The 17292-nt window shown below is 45.3% G+C and overlaps 2 protein-coding genes across 2 annotated transcripts in view; one reads left to right on the top strand and one right to left on the bottom strand.

The window, feature by feature from the left end:
- TNNI3K (TNNI3 interacting kinase) overlaps positions 1 to 17292 on the top strand; it is a 2589932-nt gene that overhangs the window by 2252430 nt on the left and 320210 nt on the right. The gene's annotated exons all lie outside the window — the stretch shown is intronic.
- Positions 1 to 17292, bottom strand: part of LRRC53 (leucine rich repeat containing 53) — a 179678-nt gene that overhangs the window by 70065 nt on the left and 92321 nt on the right. Inside the window, exon 5 of the mRNA XM_069233133.1 lies at positions 14288 to 16405. Coding sequence (XP_069089234.1) covers positions 14288 to 16405 — 2118 coding nt within the window. The remainder of the gene's footprint in view (positions 1 to 14287; positions 16406 to 17292) is intronic.

Genomic DNA, 17292 nt, shown 5'->3' with positions numbered 1-17292 from the left:
AAGATTATGGTACTCGGGTCATCCTTAACTTCCTTGCCTGTCAGTTTTATCAATGGTTTAGAGATAATCGAGAAGTTGGGAATACACTGGCGACAGTAACCCACCATTCCCCAAAACATCCTGGCATCTCTCTTGGTTGTCGGGGGATTCATCTGCAGTATGGCCGTCACCCTCTCTTTTGATATTCTCCTGGAACCCCTTTCAATCAAGTGACCTAAGTATTTTACTTCTCTCTGATAGTACTGCAGCTTCTTTGGGGACACTTTGGGCCTGATTACAACTTTGGAGGAGGTGTTAATCCGTCCCAAAAGTGACGGTAAATTGACGGATATACCACCAGCCGTATTACGAGTCCATTATATCCTATGGAACTCGTAATACGGCTGCTGGTATATCAGTCACATTTGGGACGGATTAACACCTCCTCCAAAGTTGTAATCAGGCCCTTTATGTCCATTCTTTCCCATATGGTTCATTAAGGCAATTGTGTCATACCTACAGTCATCTTTTGTTCTTAATGCAATCAACAAGTCATCAATGTACTGTACCAGAGTCGAACTGAAAGGCAGTTCCAATGACTCCAAATCCTCTTCAATATCTGATTGAAGATGGACGGTGACTCAGAAAACCCTTGAGGAATTCTGCACCAACTGTACACCTTATCCAGGAATTTGAAACTAAAGAGAAATTGGCTGTCCTCATGAAGAGGTACCTAAAAGAACGCTTGAGACAGGTCCTCAACTGTGAACCACTCTGCATCACACGGAACCTGGAACATGATCACTGCTGGGTTTGGCACTATGGGGCAACACTTTACCACAATCTTGTTTATTTTCCTCAAATCCTTCACACTTTGGACCTTTCCACAAGGCTTTTCAGACCCATTATTGGTGAATTACATGGGCTGCTCATCACTTCTTTCAGAACTCCTTGCTTTACAAAGTCTGCGATTATCTGCGATACCTGGATGAGGACATCTTATGCCATGTGGTACTGCGTCAGCTGAGGAAACACTGCGTTCGGCTTAACCTGTACCTTAACTGGTTCTACTCCCTTTATCAGTCTTACTTCTTTTCCTGTCAGGTCCCACACTTTCTCTGTCACTGTTCCCTGCAACTCAGGTGGCAAGTCAGTCACTGTAAGCATTGGGAATAAGGTTATCAGAGGGTATTCTTAATTTGTACTTTCCGTCTCTAAATCTGTAAATTGCCCATCGTCCCCTTCATCATCACTTTTTGTCTGCACTTCAATTCCTTCATTTGAACAGGTAATCGAACATTTTGTTTTGCACAGTAAGTCTCTTCCCAGTAGGGACACTGGACTAGAGTCACAGATTACAAATTTATGTAATCCCTGGAAGTTGCCAATCTCAACTTGAACTGGGTCTGTAATTGGGTTTGTCAAATACTGATTTGCCACACCAACCACCCTTACGGTACGTCCTGAAAGTGGTAATTTCTGAACCTCTGCACTTCTGACTGTAGAGCGTTGAGCTCCTGTGTCAACCAAGAATGAAACCTTGTGACCCATCACCTTACCCTCTACATAGGGTCCCCTCTGATCTACTTCTAGGGACGCTGCAAGCCTGCACTCCTCACTGTCAGAACTGTCATCCGACCATTCATCATTCAATCCATCCTCACCACGCAATGGGAATTGCTGTACTGTATTATTTTGACCCATCATTTGGCCTGTGACCTGCTGAGGAAGCATCACCTGTTGCTGTCCCATCAGAGCCAATGGTAATTGCATTTGCTGTCTAGGTACCATGGGAACCTGCTGTTGTACCTGCTGTACTTGTGCTGGTTGAACATGCGGCATTTGTATTTGCTGCATGGGCTGTAACCCCTGCATCTGGACCATGTTATTTTGGAAATTCTGATTTTGGCCCCTCACTTTTGGACCCCTCACATTTTGAAATGTACTGACATCATTGCTTTGTTGAACACCATCCTACACCACATTTGGGCATTCCCGCTTCCAATGCCCCACACCCCCTCAAGCATGACATGGTGACATCTTTTTCATCCCCCATACATCATTTTGAACCACTACAGTATTCAAGTCTGGACCGCGATTCACAAAACCTCAACCTCGACCTCTCGGTTGTGCCTGAAACATGCCATTCCCATGTGGTTGCTGCTGTATCATCTGCTGGTTTCTGTTTCCCTGCATCCCTGCTTGCGCTGCCTTAATCTGCATCACCAGCACTTTCTCATTTAACTTTCTCTGCTTCAACTCAATCTCGTCACTGCAGTATTTCGCATACTGCAACACCTCATCAATCGGTTTTGCCTGCCAACAGATTAAATGATTCTTAATCATCTGACTAATTTCTGGTCTCAGCCCTTCAACAAATCTGAACACAAGATGATTCATGTCCTTCGGGTCTATGGTCTCCGTGCCACTGTAATGTTTGAACGCTTTCAACAATCTCTCATAGTAGGCATGAATAGACTCTTTAGCCTCCTATGAGGTTCGATCAATTTTCTGCCAATCAGTCACTTTCGGCGACACTTTCTGCTTTAAAAACTCAATCACTTTATGATAGTATTTCATCACCTCCTCAGATGGTGCTCCAGTCACCTTAGCCCTTGCCGGCTCCTGTGTCAGCCAGTCCACACCCCTCTTGCACTCAAGCCATAGATCAGGTGGAACTATAATCTCAAACAGGGTATTCAAGTCCTCCCAGAGACATTTCGCAAGCTTCACAAACCTATCGGTCTGCTGGTACCACTCTATCGGCTTCTCCCTCAATCTGGGATAATCATTTGTGAATGACAGAATGTCTACCCTGGACCACGGCACATGGACTAGAATCCCTCCAGCTGTTTTTCTCATTGGTAACATCTTTACTGTCCCCGTGTCCGGCGACGCTTTAGCCTGATTTGGTTCCGGACTTTCGCCCTTCTCTTTATCTCTTTTCTTTGCCCATCTGCCTTCCCACTTCTCTAAAGCTCCCCAGATTTGCGCACTGTGCAGTATCTCTTTAAGATGTGCTTTCATTCCAGTAGATCTCATGTGCTCAAAATCTTTAGAGTCAAAGTCTAATCTGTAGCTTCTTTTCAAATGTTTAGTATTCTCGATGTCTATATTGTATTTGTCTGCCAGGTTCGCCAACCTCTGATGTACCTTGCCCACCTCTTTAGTGATCTTGGGGCACAGATACCTCAATTCCGCTTCTGTGTATGACTCCAATATGTTTACCCCCATTGTCCCTTCCATTAGTTCCGCAGCTTCTACGCCCAATCTCACAAAATTCAGGTATTCTTCCTTTTCTGGCTTATCTGCGGCTACTGCAGTATTTTGTAAAACATAAGTCTTTTCTAACCATTCATTCAACTGTTGCACAGAGAAACCTTGCAGTGAGATGTTCCCTGCATGCATTAATGGTGAATGTGATGAGTTTGTACTTATTGTCTGTGGAGTTAGCACACCTAACCATTCTTCTCTCATTACCTAAAGGAGCCCCAATCGGACTAAGGTCCAACAAGGACCAGAGTCCTTCTGCTGACTGTTCTCTTGGGGTCATTAATTGGGGAGTTCCTATGGACCCTCCTCTTATTACCTCTTGGGTCATTGTTCCCTGATCACTCACGCCAGGTTGACCCTGCGCATACAATGGTACTGGTGGACCAACAGTAATTGGTAATGATATGGCAGCTGGTGTCTGACCTGGTCCCAAACTTCGTGGAGCAGTAACTCCCAAAGCTTGACTCACTGTGGCTGGTGCAGGTACTAATGGAGGTCCTGCTGCTGGATTATACCCCGGAATCAGCTGTTGCTGCGGCTGGGGCAGCAATTGTGAAGTTGGCTCAATCTGCACTAACCTTGATTTTGTATATATCGGGTCAGGCGGCACCATCAGACTCGCAGTTGTCTCTAGTACTGGGACGTCTGGATAAATCCTTTGTATCTGTGGCGGAGGTTGCAACTGTATCTGCAAGTCTGGCACAGTGGGTACACTGACACCATTCTGTATCAAAACCGTATCACTAGTCTGCACTGTATTTGTAACTTCTTTACCCTGCGTCGGGTTCCCAGGGCCCGCACTAGTGCTCGGGGCATTGTCATTTATTGCATAAGGTGGTGGTCGGTCATGCAACAATTGATTTAGAAACTCTTCATCGTCTGAATCATCTTCATCTACCCAAGACCTCTGAGTCTCTTTAGGCTTATTAGAGCCCTTGTCTGTCTTACAGGTGGCTTTCTTTCCCTGCGTCTCATCTTCTTGTGTTATTGCTGGAAACAATTTGAGTCCGTCAACTATTCCCCTTCTCCACATTTTACTCTCATTGTCCCATCTAGCCTCGGCTAAAGTCTTCTATGCCATTTTCATCCTCCTCTCAAATTTTTGCTGTCTTTGTTGTATGGCCATTAAATCCCAGACTGCTAATGCCTCATACTGAGCTGGTCTTGGAGGTGGTTTCTTCACACTTAACATCCACCTCAAATTTTCTAAAATTCTTGTATTGAATGTTCCATGCTCTGGAAATGCTAAACATCCCTCCTTCTCTGTTAATTTGCACCACCGCTTCATCCACAGACATGGCGCGACTCCCTTTTCCTCCATTACTATATAAGCTGGAGTACCTTTCGGCGGTGTCAGCTCCCCTTCACTCGCCATAATGTATGCGTCTCCTTTCAGAGTGCTTTTAAGGCTTTGAAAAAATTCATTTTTGCGTCTTTTATTTTTGTTTTGAATCTAATCAGGAAGTGACTTTAATTCCCAGAACACTCTTCACCTGCCCTTCTCATACTATTGCCTCTCACAGACCGCTGCCAATCCGTGCGTGACCCCTCTCAGCAACTGACCTATCCCAGCGTGGCACCACTGATATCACACTCACACTCTGCAGCTGACAAAGTCTTGCGGCTTGTCCTCCTTACTCTCGGTTCACACCAAACTAATGAAAAATTAATGTGAGCACCTTTAACAACAACAACAACAACTCAAATTTGCCGGTTTACTACAGGAAGGGTATATAATCGCTTCAGAACTTTACAGAGATTTCACTTGAAGCCTCGGCCGCTACTCTCTCCTTCTCAGTTCCCGCATACGCAAGCAGAACTCGACCCGCAAATTCTACTCTCGACTTGTCAATGGTTTGTTCTAGTGCACTATAGAACTTGCCAAGTCTCCATCGAAGGTTTCACACACACACAATTTGACTCAAGCTCGACTTGTCAACCACGCCCGATTGACCTAATAAACCGCACAAATTACAACATAAACTCAAGTGTCTCCCACACTTGTCAGTATACTCCGGAGTCTTAGACCACGACAGGTCCGTACATCACCAACCAACCACGTGTAAAAATTTTGAGCATAAAGCGCCACTGTTAGAAATGGGGTCTTTGGTTGGCAGTCAGGTTACCCCCTGTCCAAGCAAGGACCCTCACTCTAGTCAGGGTAAGTCACACACAATCCAAATTATCTTGTGCCCACCCTCTGGTAGCTTGGCACTGAGCAGTCAGGATTAACTTAGAAGGCAATGTGTAAAGTATTTGTGCGATAAATCATACAATAACACAATATAGCACCACAAAAATACACCATACAGTGTTTAGAAAAATATATCATATGTATCTGGATATTTGCAGGTCAAAACGATGAAAAGATGCAATTTGAATTTGTAAAGATATCACTGGAAGTGATATAAAGTGTCTTAAGTCTTTAAAAATCAAAAAAAGTCTCTTTCAAGCACAAAGTACTTGGTGTGGAGTGAAAAATCTCCACAAAGGGCCGCAGAGGAGGAGATGCGTGGAAAATGGTGTGTGCGTCGGTTTCGCCCCTTCACACCCGGACTTGCATCGTTATTTTTCACGTGGGGAAGACGTTGCATCAATTTCCGGACAGTCTCCTCTGTGGGTCGCGGGATTTTCAGACGCCCCGGGGTCTGTGCGTGGAATCCTGGGCTTGTTGTCCGGCTGCGTGTCTTTCCTGTGGGCTGTGCGTGGAATTTTCTCCCTCATGGCAGGCGTTGCGTCGATTTCCTCTCTGGAAGTCAGGCAGCGTTGTCCAGGCGCGCGGTGCGTCGAAGTTCCGGTCGCACTGCAGACGTCGCGTCGATCTTATCCTCGTGGGGTCGAGCGGCGTCTATCCGGTTCGGCATGCAGTGAATTTTTCACCGCGGAGCAAGCTGTGCATCGAATTTTTCAGCGCACAAGGAGTCCAGTTGAAAGATAGAAGTCTTTTTGGTCCTGAGACTTAAGGGAACAGGAGGCAAGCTCTATCCAAGCCCTTGGAGAGCACTTCTGCAGCAGGGCAAGAGTTCAGCAAGGCAGCAGGGCAACAGCAAGGCAGCAGTCCTCTGTAGAAAGCAGTCAGGTGAGTCCTTTAGGCAGCCAGGCAGTTATTCTTGGCAGGATGCAGGTTCTGGTTCAGGTTTCTTCTCCAGCAAGTGTCTGAGGTGCTAGGGCAGAGGCCCTGTTTTATACCCAAATGTGCCTTTGAAGTGGGGGAGACTTCAAAGAGTGGCTTAGAAGTGCACCAGGTCCCCTTTCAGTTCAATCCTGTCTGCCAGGGTCCCAGTAGGGGGTGTGGCAGTCCTTTGTATCAGAGCAGGCCCTCCACCCTCCCAGCCCAGGAAGACCCATTCAAAATGCAGATGTATGCAAGTGAGGCTGAGTACCCTGTGTTTGGGTTGTGTCTGAGTGAATGCACATGGAGCTGTCAACTAAACCCAGCCAGACGTGGATTGTAAGGCACAGAAAGTTTTAAGTGCAAAGAAATGCTCACTTTCTAAAAGTGGCATTTCTAGAATAGTAATAATAAATCCAGCTTCACCAGTCAGCACGATCTTGTATTACCATTCTGGCCATACTAAATATGACCTTCCTACTCCTTTCAGATCAGCAGCTACCACTTCAATAATATATAAGGGCAGCCCCAATGTTAGCCTATGAAGGGAGCAGGCCTCACAGTAGTGTAAAAACGAATTTGGGAGTTTTACACTACCAGGACATGTAAACTACATAGGTACATGTCCTGCCTTTTACCCACACAGCACCCTGCTCTAGGGGTTACCTAGGGCACACTTCAGGGGTGGCTTATATGTAGAAAAAGGGGAGTTTTAGGCTTGGAAAGTACTTTTAAATGCCAAGTCGGAGTGGCATTGAAACTACACACACAGGCCTTGCAATGGCAGGCCTGAGACAAGGTAAAGGGGCTACTAAAGTGGGTGGCACAACCAGTGCTGCAGGCCCACTAGTAGCATTTAATCTACAGGCCCTGGGCACATCTAGTGCACTCTACTAGGGTCTTACAATAAATCAAATAGCCAATCATGGATAAACCAATCAACAGTACAATTTACAAAGAGAGCATATGCACTTTAGCACTGGTTAGCAGTGGTAAAGTGCCCAGAGTTCAAAAGCCAACAACAATAGGTCAGGAAAAATAGGAGGAAGGAGGCAAACAAAGTTTGGGGATGACCCTGTAAAAAGGGCCAAGTCCAACAGCCACATTCACATGAAGTTCGCTGACTTCCCTACTCTCATACTGCGGAGTACTCCCACTCCTACTAAAACATCATTACCTGACCTATAACCACACAAACTTCACAGAACACCTGCAATGAGCTTAAGCTGAGCAAGCACAAATTCTATACCACACATGCTAAAACGCCGAGAACACCCCCAACTCACTTAGGCAGGCTTCCGAGGTCCCAGGAAAGTCATGGGGAATTTAGAAACGCATCATACCTCTAATTTGCATTATCTCAGAAAAACAATTTAAACAATAATTCTCCGTCCTAGGGCCCCAAAGGGCCTAAACCATTGCTCTGCTACCAGAACTGCTAACGTGTCCCTTTATGATAGATTATTACACATTGGGTACTCGTTTTAGGCCAATGAATCTTTTGACCCTGTTGAGAGACACCTTAGGATGAGATAGCTAATCAACATGTCAAGTAATACGTCAATAATGTCATCAATATTCATCACAAAAATGCATTTCACCTTAGTCAAAGACATTAATCAAACTCAAGACACCACCATGACCTTGCAGTCATGAATAACCACACCAGTTTAGTATGAATTTAGTGATATTTATTCCCTATTGGTTACAATACTACTAGCAAGTTTATTAGTCTCAAAACCAAGAAACACAATAACATAGTCACAATATGGCAACTCTGATAAGATTTAATCAAAGCAAGAATCACAAATATTAGAATATAGCAGGGCGTGAACATAAACTATCATTAGCAGAGTATATCAGCGCATTGTTCAACAAAGCATAGATTCAGTCATTTGTCCATTTGCGTTAGTTTTAGTGAACCCCTCACCTAACCTCTAATTAGCATTGGCATGTTGGGCTTCATGTAAAACAATTTAGTAACACCAATTCAGAAAAACATCTAGCTATGGCTCCTGTCAAAAGGAAAGCAGTTGGTACCTAGAAAGGAAAAGCAAACAGACAATCATAATTTCATTGTCATATAGTTACCCTCCAAGTTGGTCAGCACTCAGGCTCTGTCTTCGTCTTCAGGACATCAGTTGATTCGCCATCAAAAGAATTCAACTCCAGCAAAAGGGAAAAAATAGGGGCACTTCCCTCATAAAGAGGTAAAGTGTAGATGGGCAATCTAAGGACAGAATGGTTTTAAGAACCAAACAGCAAAGTCTCTATGCAGAGTGACAAAGTGTCTGGGTCATAGCAAATAGCATCAGCATCTCCCCCTCTCCTTATCTCCTGCTCCCTAATTCTAATGTACTTCCTGGTGACAAGGGTTTTTATCCCCTTTTCATTGTACATTCCCCTAAAATCTAATTGGACCAGGGGTTGCACCCTACTATCTATAACCAATTAAAAACACATTAAGTCATCAAATTTGTCACCCCATAACAGTTCCCACGTATTTTATTGGTGTTTATGATTGATGTCTTTAACGGGTGGTATGTCCGTTATGATTTCATTGTCTTGTGGTCCTTTGCACATCTTACTATAGGCAGGGTGAATTTCATGAGAACGGATCTACTACAGTTACATTCAGCTTCTAGCTTTGGAAAAAAACAAGAGTTCATGTCCTTTAGCAAGTCAGCACACTGCATGTTAGAAAAATACATTTAATATGAGAGTCAGGCAGCTAGGCCTCTACCCATGCTAACTAAGGCCTACTGCTTCATTAGCAAGAATCTAATACATTTAGCCTTTCAACATTAATGTAAAATCACAATTTAATAAAAATGTTGCCATTATCAGTCTGTTTCATTAGTCCCAGTATACATTGGCGGCCACTCCCCGTGGTCACCTTTCAAGTGCACGTATTAGCAAAAAATGTTAATACAGTTTCTATGCGACATTATTATACATATGTTCATAAACATTTCATGTTAATATAGCTACGCTCTCTCAATGTAATGTTAGAAATGGGATCTCTAGTTGGCTGAGGTATACACTCTTGTCCAAGTAGGGACCACAGTCCTAGTCAGGGTAAGTCACAACACAATCCAAATTATCCTGTGCCCACCCTCTAGTAGCTTGGCATGGAGCAGTCACGCTTAGCTTAGAAGTCAATGTGTAAAGTATTTGTGCAATAAATCATACAGTAACACAGTGAAAACACCCCAAAAATACACCACACAGGTTTCGAAAAATAGATATTTATCTGAATAAAATAAGGTCAAAACGACAAAGATCCCACAAGCACAAGTTGAAATATCACTTTTAAAAGGTTAAAAGAGTCTCAATCCTTGGAAATTAACAGTTGTCACTTTGTTACACACAGTACCTGCGATGCATCAAAAATAACAACGCACGGACACCGGAGAGGAGGTGATGTGTGGAAAAATAAGGTGTTGTGCTGGATTTTCTGACGAGGCACAGACGATGCATCGTTTCTTTCACTGCTGCAAGGAGTTGGGTCGTTTTTCGGCACACATTCTTTCTTCCTCACTGCGATGTTGGGATATTTTAATGCCCAGGGACGATGCGTTGAAAATCCTTGACACACTGGAAGAAGGCACAGGCAGTGATCCAGTAGACAATGCGTTGAATTTTCCATCGCAAGATAGGCACTGCGTCGAATTTCCAGTCTAGGCTCCATCGTTCTGTTCAGCTATGCAGTAATTTCTCTGCCACAATGCAGGCTTTGCATGGATTTTGGCAGGCGTTGCATCGATTTTCAATCAAGAGGTGAAGTCTTTGCTGGCCCTGAGACTTCAGAAACAGGAGGCAAGCTCAATCCAAGCCCTTGGAAAGCACTTTTGAGGAAGGCAGAGTCCTTCCAGCAAAGTCAGAGGCCAGAAGGGCAGCAGGGCAACAGCAGGACAGCAGTCCTTCTCAGCAAAGCAGTCCAGATGAGTCCTTTCGGCAGCCAGGCAGCTTCTCTGACAGGGTGCAGGTGTAGGTCCAGATGTGTCTGAGTTGGTGGGGTCAGAGACACAGTTTATACACCCAAAAATGCCTTTGAAGTGGGAGAGACTTCAAAGAGTGGTTTTGAAGTGCACAAGTTTCCCTTTCAGGCCAGTCCTGTCTGCCAGGGTCCCCATTGGGGGATATCAGTCAATTGTGTGTAAGAAGGCCACTGGCCTTTGAAATGTAAGTGTCAGACCCTCCACCCTTGCAGCCCAGGAATACCCATTCAGTATGCAAATAAATGCAGATGTGACTTAGTGTCCTGTGTTTGTGGTTGTCTAGGTGAAATGCCCAAGGGAGCTGTCAGCCAGCACAGAGCAGACGTTGATTGGAGACAGTCTGTTGGGCACAGATGATTTTAAATGCAGAGAAATGCTCATTTCTAAAAGAGGCATTTCTAAAATAGTAATATTAAATCCAACCTCACCAATAAGCAGGATTTTCTATTACCATTCTGGCCAAACAAAAGATGACCTGGTTACGTCTTTCAGATTAGAATCTACCACCCAAAAAGTATGTAAGGGCAGTCCTAATGCTAGTCTATGAAAGGAGTAGGCCTCATAGTAGTGGAAAACTAATTAGGAGTTTTTCACTACTAGGACATACAAAACAGATATGCACATGTCCTGTCTTTTACCGACATAGCACCCTGCCCTATGGGTTACCTAGGGCCTAACTTAGGGGTGAATTATATGTAGAAAAAGGGGAGTTTAAGGCTTGGCAAGTACTTTTAAATGCCAAACCGAAGTGGCAGTGAAACTGCAAACACAGGTCTTGCAATGGCAGGCCTGAGACATGGGGAAGGGGCTACTTATGTAGGTGACACAATCAGTGCTGCAGGCCCAGTAGTATCATTTAATTTACTGGCCCTGGGCACAAGTAGTGCACTTTACTAGGGACTTATAAGTAAATCAAATATGCCAATTGAGGATGAACCAATGTTACCATGTTTTTAAGGGAGAGAGCATATGCACTTTAGCACTGGTTAGCAGTGGTAAAGTGTGCAGAGTCCTAAAAACAACAAAAGGAGTGTCAGAAAAGTGGAGGCAGGCAGGCAAAAAGATGGGGGATGACCACCCTAAGGCTGACAGGTCTATTGTGTAATATGTGAGGTATCTAGCTGTGCATAGTGAAGGAGCAAGTTATAGTTACCTTAGGGCGTGAGTTATAGTTAGTTGAGCACAGACATAAATATAACCTGCACTGCGCACAACCAAACGCCATGTGCAGCGGGGGTTGGCTGCAGGGTCTGTCTTATGGCCAGGTGCTGCAGCCAACCCTCCTGCATGCATCCAAATTCAAGGTGTGCACCGCTGTTCAGGTTTTCATTTTTTCTCTGGATCTGAGGATTGGATGAAAAAAAATTATTAGGTCATTTTTTTCTCGCAAGGGGGCCCCTGGGCCCCTCTATGGCCCTCATTCTGACCTTGGCGGGCGGCGGAGGCCGCCCACCAAAGTCCCGCCGTCAGGTTACCGTTCCGCGGTCGAAAGACCGCGGCGGTAATTCTGACTTTCCCGCTGGGCTGGCGGGCGGTCGTCTTCAGACCGCCAGCCAGCCCAGCGGGAAAGAGGCTTCCACGATGAAGCCGGCTCGGAATCGAGCCGGCGGAGTGGAAGCTGTGCGACGGGTGCAGTTGCACCCGTCGCGTATTTCACTGTCTGCGCAGCAGACAGTGAAATACATGTAGGGGCCCTCTTACGGGGGCCCCTGCAATGCCCATGCCAGTGGCATGGGCACTGCAGGGGCCCCCAGGGGCCCCGCGACCCCCCCTACCGCCATCCGGATCCCGGCGGTCCGACCGCCGGGATCTGGATGGCGGTAGGGGGGGTCGGAATCCCCGCGGCGGTGCAGCAAGCTGCGCCGCCGCGGAGGATTCAATGGGGCGGCGGTACACTGGCGGGACCCCGCCAGTGGTGCCGGTCCGACCGCGGCTTTACCGCCGCGGTCGGAATCCCCATTGGAGCACCGCCGGCCTGTCGCCGGTGCTCCCGCGGTCCTCCGCCCTGGCGGTCAAAGACCGCCAGGGTCAGAATGACCACCTATGTGTCTTATGGCGCCAGGATACCTGTATCCTGGCCCCTTATGAGTTTTTGCACTCTTCTTTTCCCACCCCAAACCAAAGCACCAAACAAAATGGAGGCCACAACTTTTCTGGAAGGTTGCAGCCAGCCAATCAGGGCCTTGCTTTTCTCCTGGAGCCGCATACCTGGACCAGCAGAGGATCCACGACCCTATATATCTGATGAAGCACACAGCTATTAAATGCCACTCTGATATGGCTATGTATTGCCTATAGAACAGCCTGCTTCTGAATCCCATGATAGTAAGTTGTTACATGATCTGTAGTACACACTGCTGTTGAACCCTATGACAGTAATTTGTATGCGTGGCTAGTGACGCATTCTGTCACAGGACAGGCTGCTGTGGTGGTATGTTGCATGTAATGTTTGTGAGCACACAGAGCCATTGAATTCAAAGGCAGTATGGTAGGTACTCTCAGGGCTTTAAATTGGAGGGATGCGGCCAGGTACCAGTCCACACAGTAATTAAAAACTGATTGTGAAACTGGACCTTACTTGGCACTATATTCATGTCAATAAGATTACTGTCAAAACCAATCTCTCAATGACTGTTTAGCTCATCTTGAATACTCCAAGAATAGTTGTGTTTTCCTGACGTTCGGAATCTGTAGTGTTCATTAAGCATACAAATCTTGTAAAGAGCATACTGTGGACTGAGTCACATCTAGGTGGCTTCATCGTGAGAAGTCTGAGGATGTATGTACTAGAGGGGGCATGATTGGGAGCTCTGGTTGAAGGCAGTGCAAGTTTCTCACAGTGCATGTCAGTCAGTCATAAAATTGTTGACACTATACATTTCTCCAGTCCTTGGCCTCTGCAGCCTCTCTACAGAGAGAAATAGCCAGTTATTTGCCAATGTAATTACCATTGTGTGTGACTGTGTGAATGAAGTACACAGCTGCCAAAATAATGACAGCGCCAAAGAAAAAGCTAATGCTGTGTTTGCAGGTGAGGAGGGAAAGAATCTGTGAATGTGTGAGAGAGCCTCATGAGGGGGAAGTGATTCAAGGAAGTACATGCAGGACAGATTGAAAAGACAATATGAAGAGAAAGGTTATGATATGCGAGAGTTGCAGATGAAGGAGTTCATAAAAACGAGGAAAGAAAAAATATATACATGACTAAGAGAGTCATGCTGCAGGCAAAAGTGGTGTGAGGGGGAAACGGGTGTGATTGAGGCACTCTAAATATCGTTATATCACTTTTAGCAGTGCTTAAACACATATTTTCATAATTGAAATCTTTCCAATTCTAATTTATAGAAACCAAAATAATTATTGTTACAAATGTATCTGATTCTGCCAACAAACACGGGCTAGCAATAGGTCTGGCTTGTTTTGAGGCATGTTCCTTATGTAGCACGTCCGGGTGTAATAACAGGAAACTCACAAAGAGACACCCAAATGCAGGTCAGGCGGCACGCTGTGTAAAGCACAGAATTATAGTTCATGTTGTAAAGCACTCTCTTTAATCACATAGGCCACGCCTCATTAAAAGAATTGCTACTTGCATGTATATGGCCACGCCCCTTTTAGAGCGCGCCCCCCCCCATCTTTTTCATCCCGGGTAGAACACCCTGCACACTATACCTTAAACACACACAACCACCGAATTTTGTGGCAATAAGAGGTATTCATGCTATGTGATGCACACTAACAATGAACACAGCAGCATTTTGTTTACATGGTTGGTGATTCACATTACAATAGAATGGATGGCAGTAGTTCTATATATATTACATCTGATGCATAATGTCTGTTTAAATAATAACTACTGCTAGACATCCAGACGCGCAACCTGGGCACTATTTTATCTTCCTGTTGATGCTCTGTGCTGTACTGTTTATCTGCTCTGGAAGCACGAGGCATATCTTCTTCTTCTGACTCCCTTCTCGGTGAAGGGGGTGCGGCTCATTGGGGTCAGCAATGCTATCGTTTTGAGGCGCTTCTGCATGTTTGCTCCTTTCTGTGAGGTACTGTGTTACGTTCATAGGCCCCTCAGAACCTCCCCCCAGGATCATCACTTTGGAACGTTCGGAGAGGGCAGAGCTCGTGGCTGGTGTTGCCATGGAAGGTGCGAGAGCGCAGCGGTTGTTGTTCGAATTATTTTCCTCGCTTTGTTTTTCCTCTGACGGTGAATCAGTTAGCTGCTGCTGTGTGGGTTTTGGAGCAGGCTTTTCAGGCTCATTTAGTTTGCTCGGAATTAGAAGTGCCTCATTTTCTGCTTCAGAACTAATGTCTTTGAGCCCTTGCAAGGCAGAGAGCACTTCACCTCCTCCTAATGGCATTTCACTTACTGGCTGGGCGCTGTTAACTTTGCCAGGTTGATTGCTCTGAACTTCTTGCATATTAGCTGCGCTATCTTTATGAACCTGCCCATTACTATTAATTTGGAGGTCTGTGTTATTACCCTGTGACATGTTTATAGCTTCATTCGTTTTTTTTATGTTCAGGACCATAAGAATGGTTGCCAATTTGACAGGGTTCGCATCCACAGATTCTAAAGGCTCGTTTTCTAAATCCGCACCGGCGTGCCCACTCACTGCACTTGTGCTGCCAGAGGCTGTGATTGTTTGCTGCACTTCGGTGTTTGCCTCAGTTCCTTCCTTGGGCAGATTTGGACGTGGTCTTTTCCTGGCATTGTCACCATCCGCGTCAGTCTGATGTTCTGCGTTCCTGTCCGCCTCACTCTCGGTGTTAGTTTTTCTCAAGTAGCCGATGGTCTCATTTACTGGTGATGAAACGCTGGGTTCCTTGTCCAGTGCATTGCAGTTATCAGATGCCAGTGTGCCGGACTCCCCGTAAAGAGGGCTAGCTTTAGAGAACAGTGAGGGCGCAATGGCAGAATTTCCTGCAGGGACGCTTGCTGTCAGAGCCGTGCCCTGAGTGGTTTCGCACAATTTGGGTGGATCTATGACTTCTGTATTTTCACTGCCTCTTTCTTCCTCTAATGTTTTCGGGTTTCTTCTTCCTTTGCCGTTTGCATTTTTGTTCTCCTCATGTGCCCCTGGATCGTGTTCAGCATCGCCCGTTTCTTTTTGCACACACAGAGAGTTGTGTTTTGCTGCACTTATTCCTTGGTAGAGGGGTGCCCCCGGTTGTGCCATGTGAGGCAGTCTTTGCACTTTATATCCCTTTCTACTTTGTTTGAGTAATTGTGTTTTTATATTTGGATCAGATGGGTGAATTCTGACCTTCCTAAAGGGATGCATATTTATTTTCACATGTAAAAAATCTGGCACCGTTGTGTTGATATTATGTTTCCTTTTCGTTGGTTTTGAAATCTTACCTCTTTTGCCCATTCCTGCCGTCTGGAGCTGCTCGTCCACCTGCCTCCCTTTCCTTGACCTTTTGTTGCTGTCACTTTCTAAAATGACCATTTCTCGCTTGTTATTCTTCCTAAACAGATTATTTTGCAGTTTCGTTCCACTGGAAGAAGTGTTCACCGCATTTGACCCATGTTTCTGTTCAGGAATATAAAAACGAACACTTTTTAATGGATGTGCTTTTATACCTACATGGGGTAATTGCTCCTTGTCATTATCCATAAAGCAGCTTTCTAGTGTGTTTTCTGCTTGTGTTTTCACTGTCTCACCCAGCGCGTCTCCCTTCTGCCTTTTACCGTTCTGCATTTGTTCGCAGTCCATATATTTGCAGATAAGAGTGTTGTCAGGCTGCACAGAGGCGTTCAGGCTTTGATCCAGACGCACACCGTGGCCCCCAAGCTGTGATCTCTGTTTATGCGCTCCTCTTCGCATGGCATCTTCTTCTGATGCCACTCCACTGGTAGCTACTAATGACTCCTTCGCGTCGGGCCTTTCCCAAGGATGTGTTAATCTCTCCTCTGTGACTGATGGGGGCTGCTCACACTCTCTTGTCATATCTAAGCCAAGCTCCTTTCCTGCAAAAATCACCTCGGGCTTTGAACTTCTTATAATAAGCTGATCTTCATCGATACCTGTTGATGAAAACGAAGTTGAAAAGTAACATTATCAAGTACGAAATTATTTACGAAATCATGTTTTCTTAGGTACAGATAACACTCTCTTACCAATGTCCCTCTCATTAAGTGGACGGTTTCCGCTATGGTAATGTACGTTTGCCATAGTGTTTTATTGTGTTACTTGTGGTGGTTTATTATCGAAATTGTGAAAGCAAGTATAAACGTGGCTAGGTTAAAAAAGTCTTGCTTTGTGTTTTTTGTATTTTTTCAACTAGACTAATTAGATTCCTCATATGTCATTCACAGCTTCTGCGCCTTCTCTGTGGAAAATGAATGTCTTGGGTGGTATCACAGAATCGGAGAACATTTCTTTTATGTGTAGCCTGTAGGAAAACATGCACGCATCAACCCACTTGCACCGGATTTCCTGTAGACCCAGTGATAAAGGGCGTGTTTAATCCCCGTGTTTTTAGACCTCCTAGTGCTCAATTTGCTGGTGGGTGCAGTGGTGTCACAGTTCAGGGGTGGTAGTTAAAGATACAACTCCCAAAGAATCACCACAAGCACGGCTGACCTGAGCTCGATGTTGAGGCACAGTTTGGGGCCTACGGCAAAATATTTTGGTGCTTTTCCCAACCCAGGATTTTTTCAATTTTAGACGGTTTATATATTATTATTTTTTACTTCAGTTTCATTCACCTTCAAAGTTGTTCCGTGTCATTTGACATTTGGGCATTAAAATTAAACAAGCATTGGCAAAGCCAACAGGTTTGCGTCGGTGAAATCTAGTGGCTTTGTCAATATTTAGGAAGGGAAAGGAACAGCAACACAGAGGATTAAAGAAACAGGAAAAGAGGGGGGAATAAAATCCATGCCACACCACCTAAGACCAACACAAGCGG

The sequence above is a fragment of the Pleurodeles waltl genome, chromosome 4_2 (assembly GCF_031143425.1).
Source record: "Pleurodeles waltl isolate 20211129_DDA chromosome 4_2, aPleWal1.hap1.20221129, whole genome shotgun sequence".
NCBI classification, from domain to species: domain Eukaryota; kingdom Metazoa; phylum Chordata; class Amphibia; order Caudata; family Salamandridae; genus Pleurodeles; species Pleurodeles waltl.
Note: the sequence above shows the minus strand (reverse complement) of the source record. Positions and strands in the feature narration are given on the sequence as shown.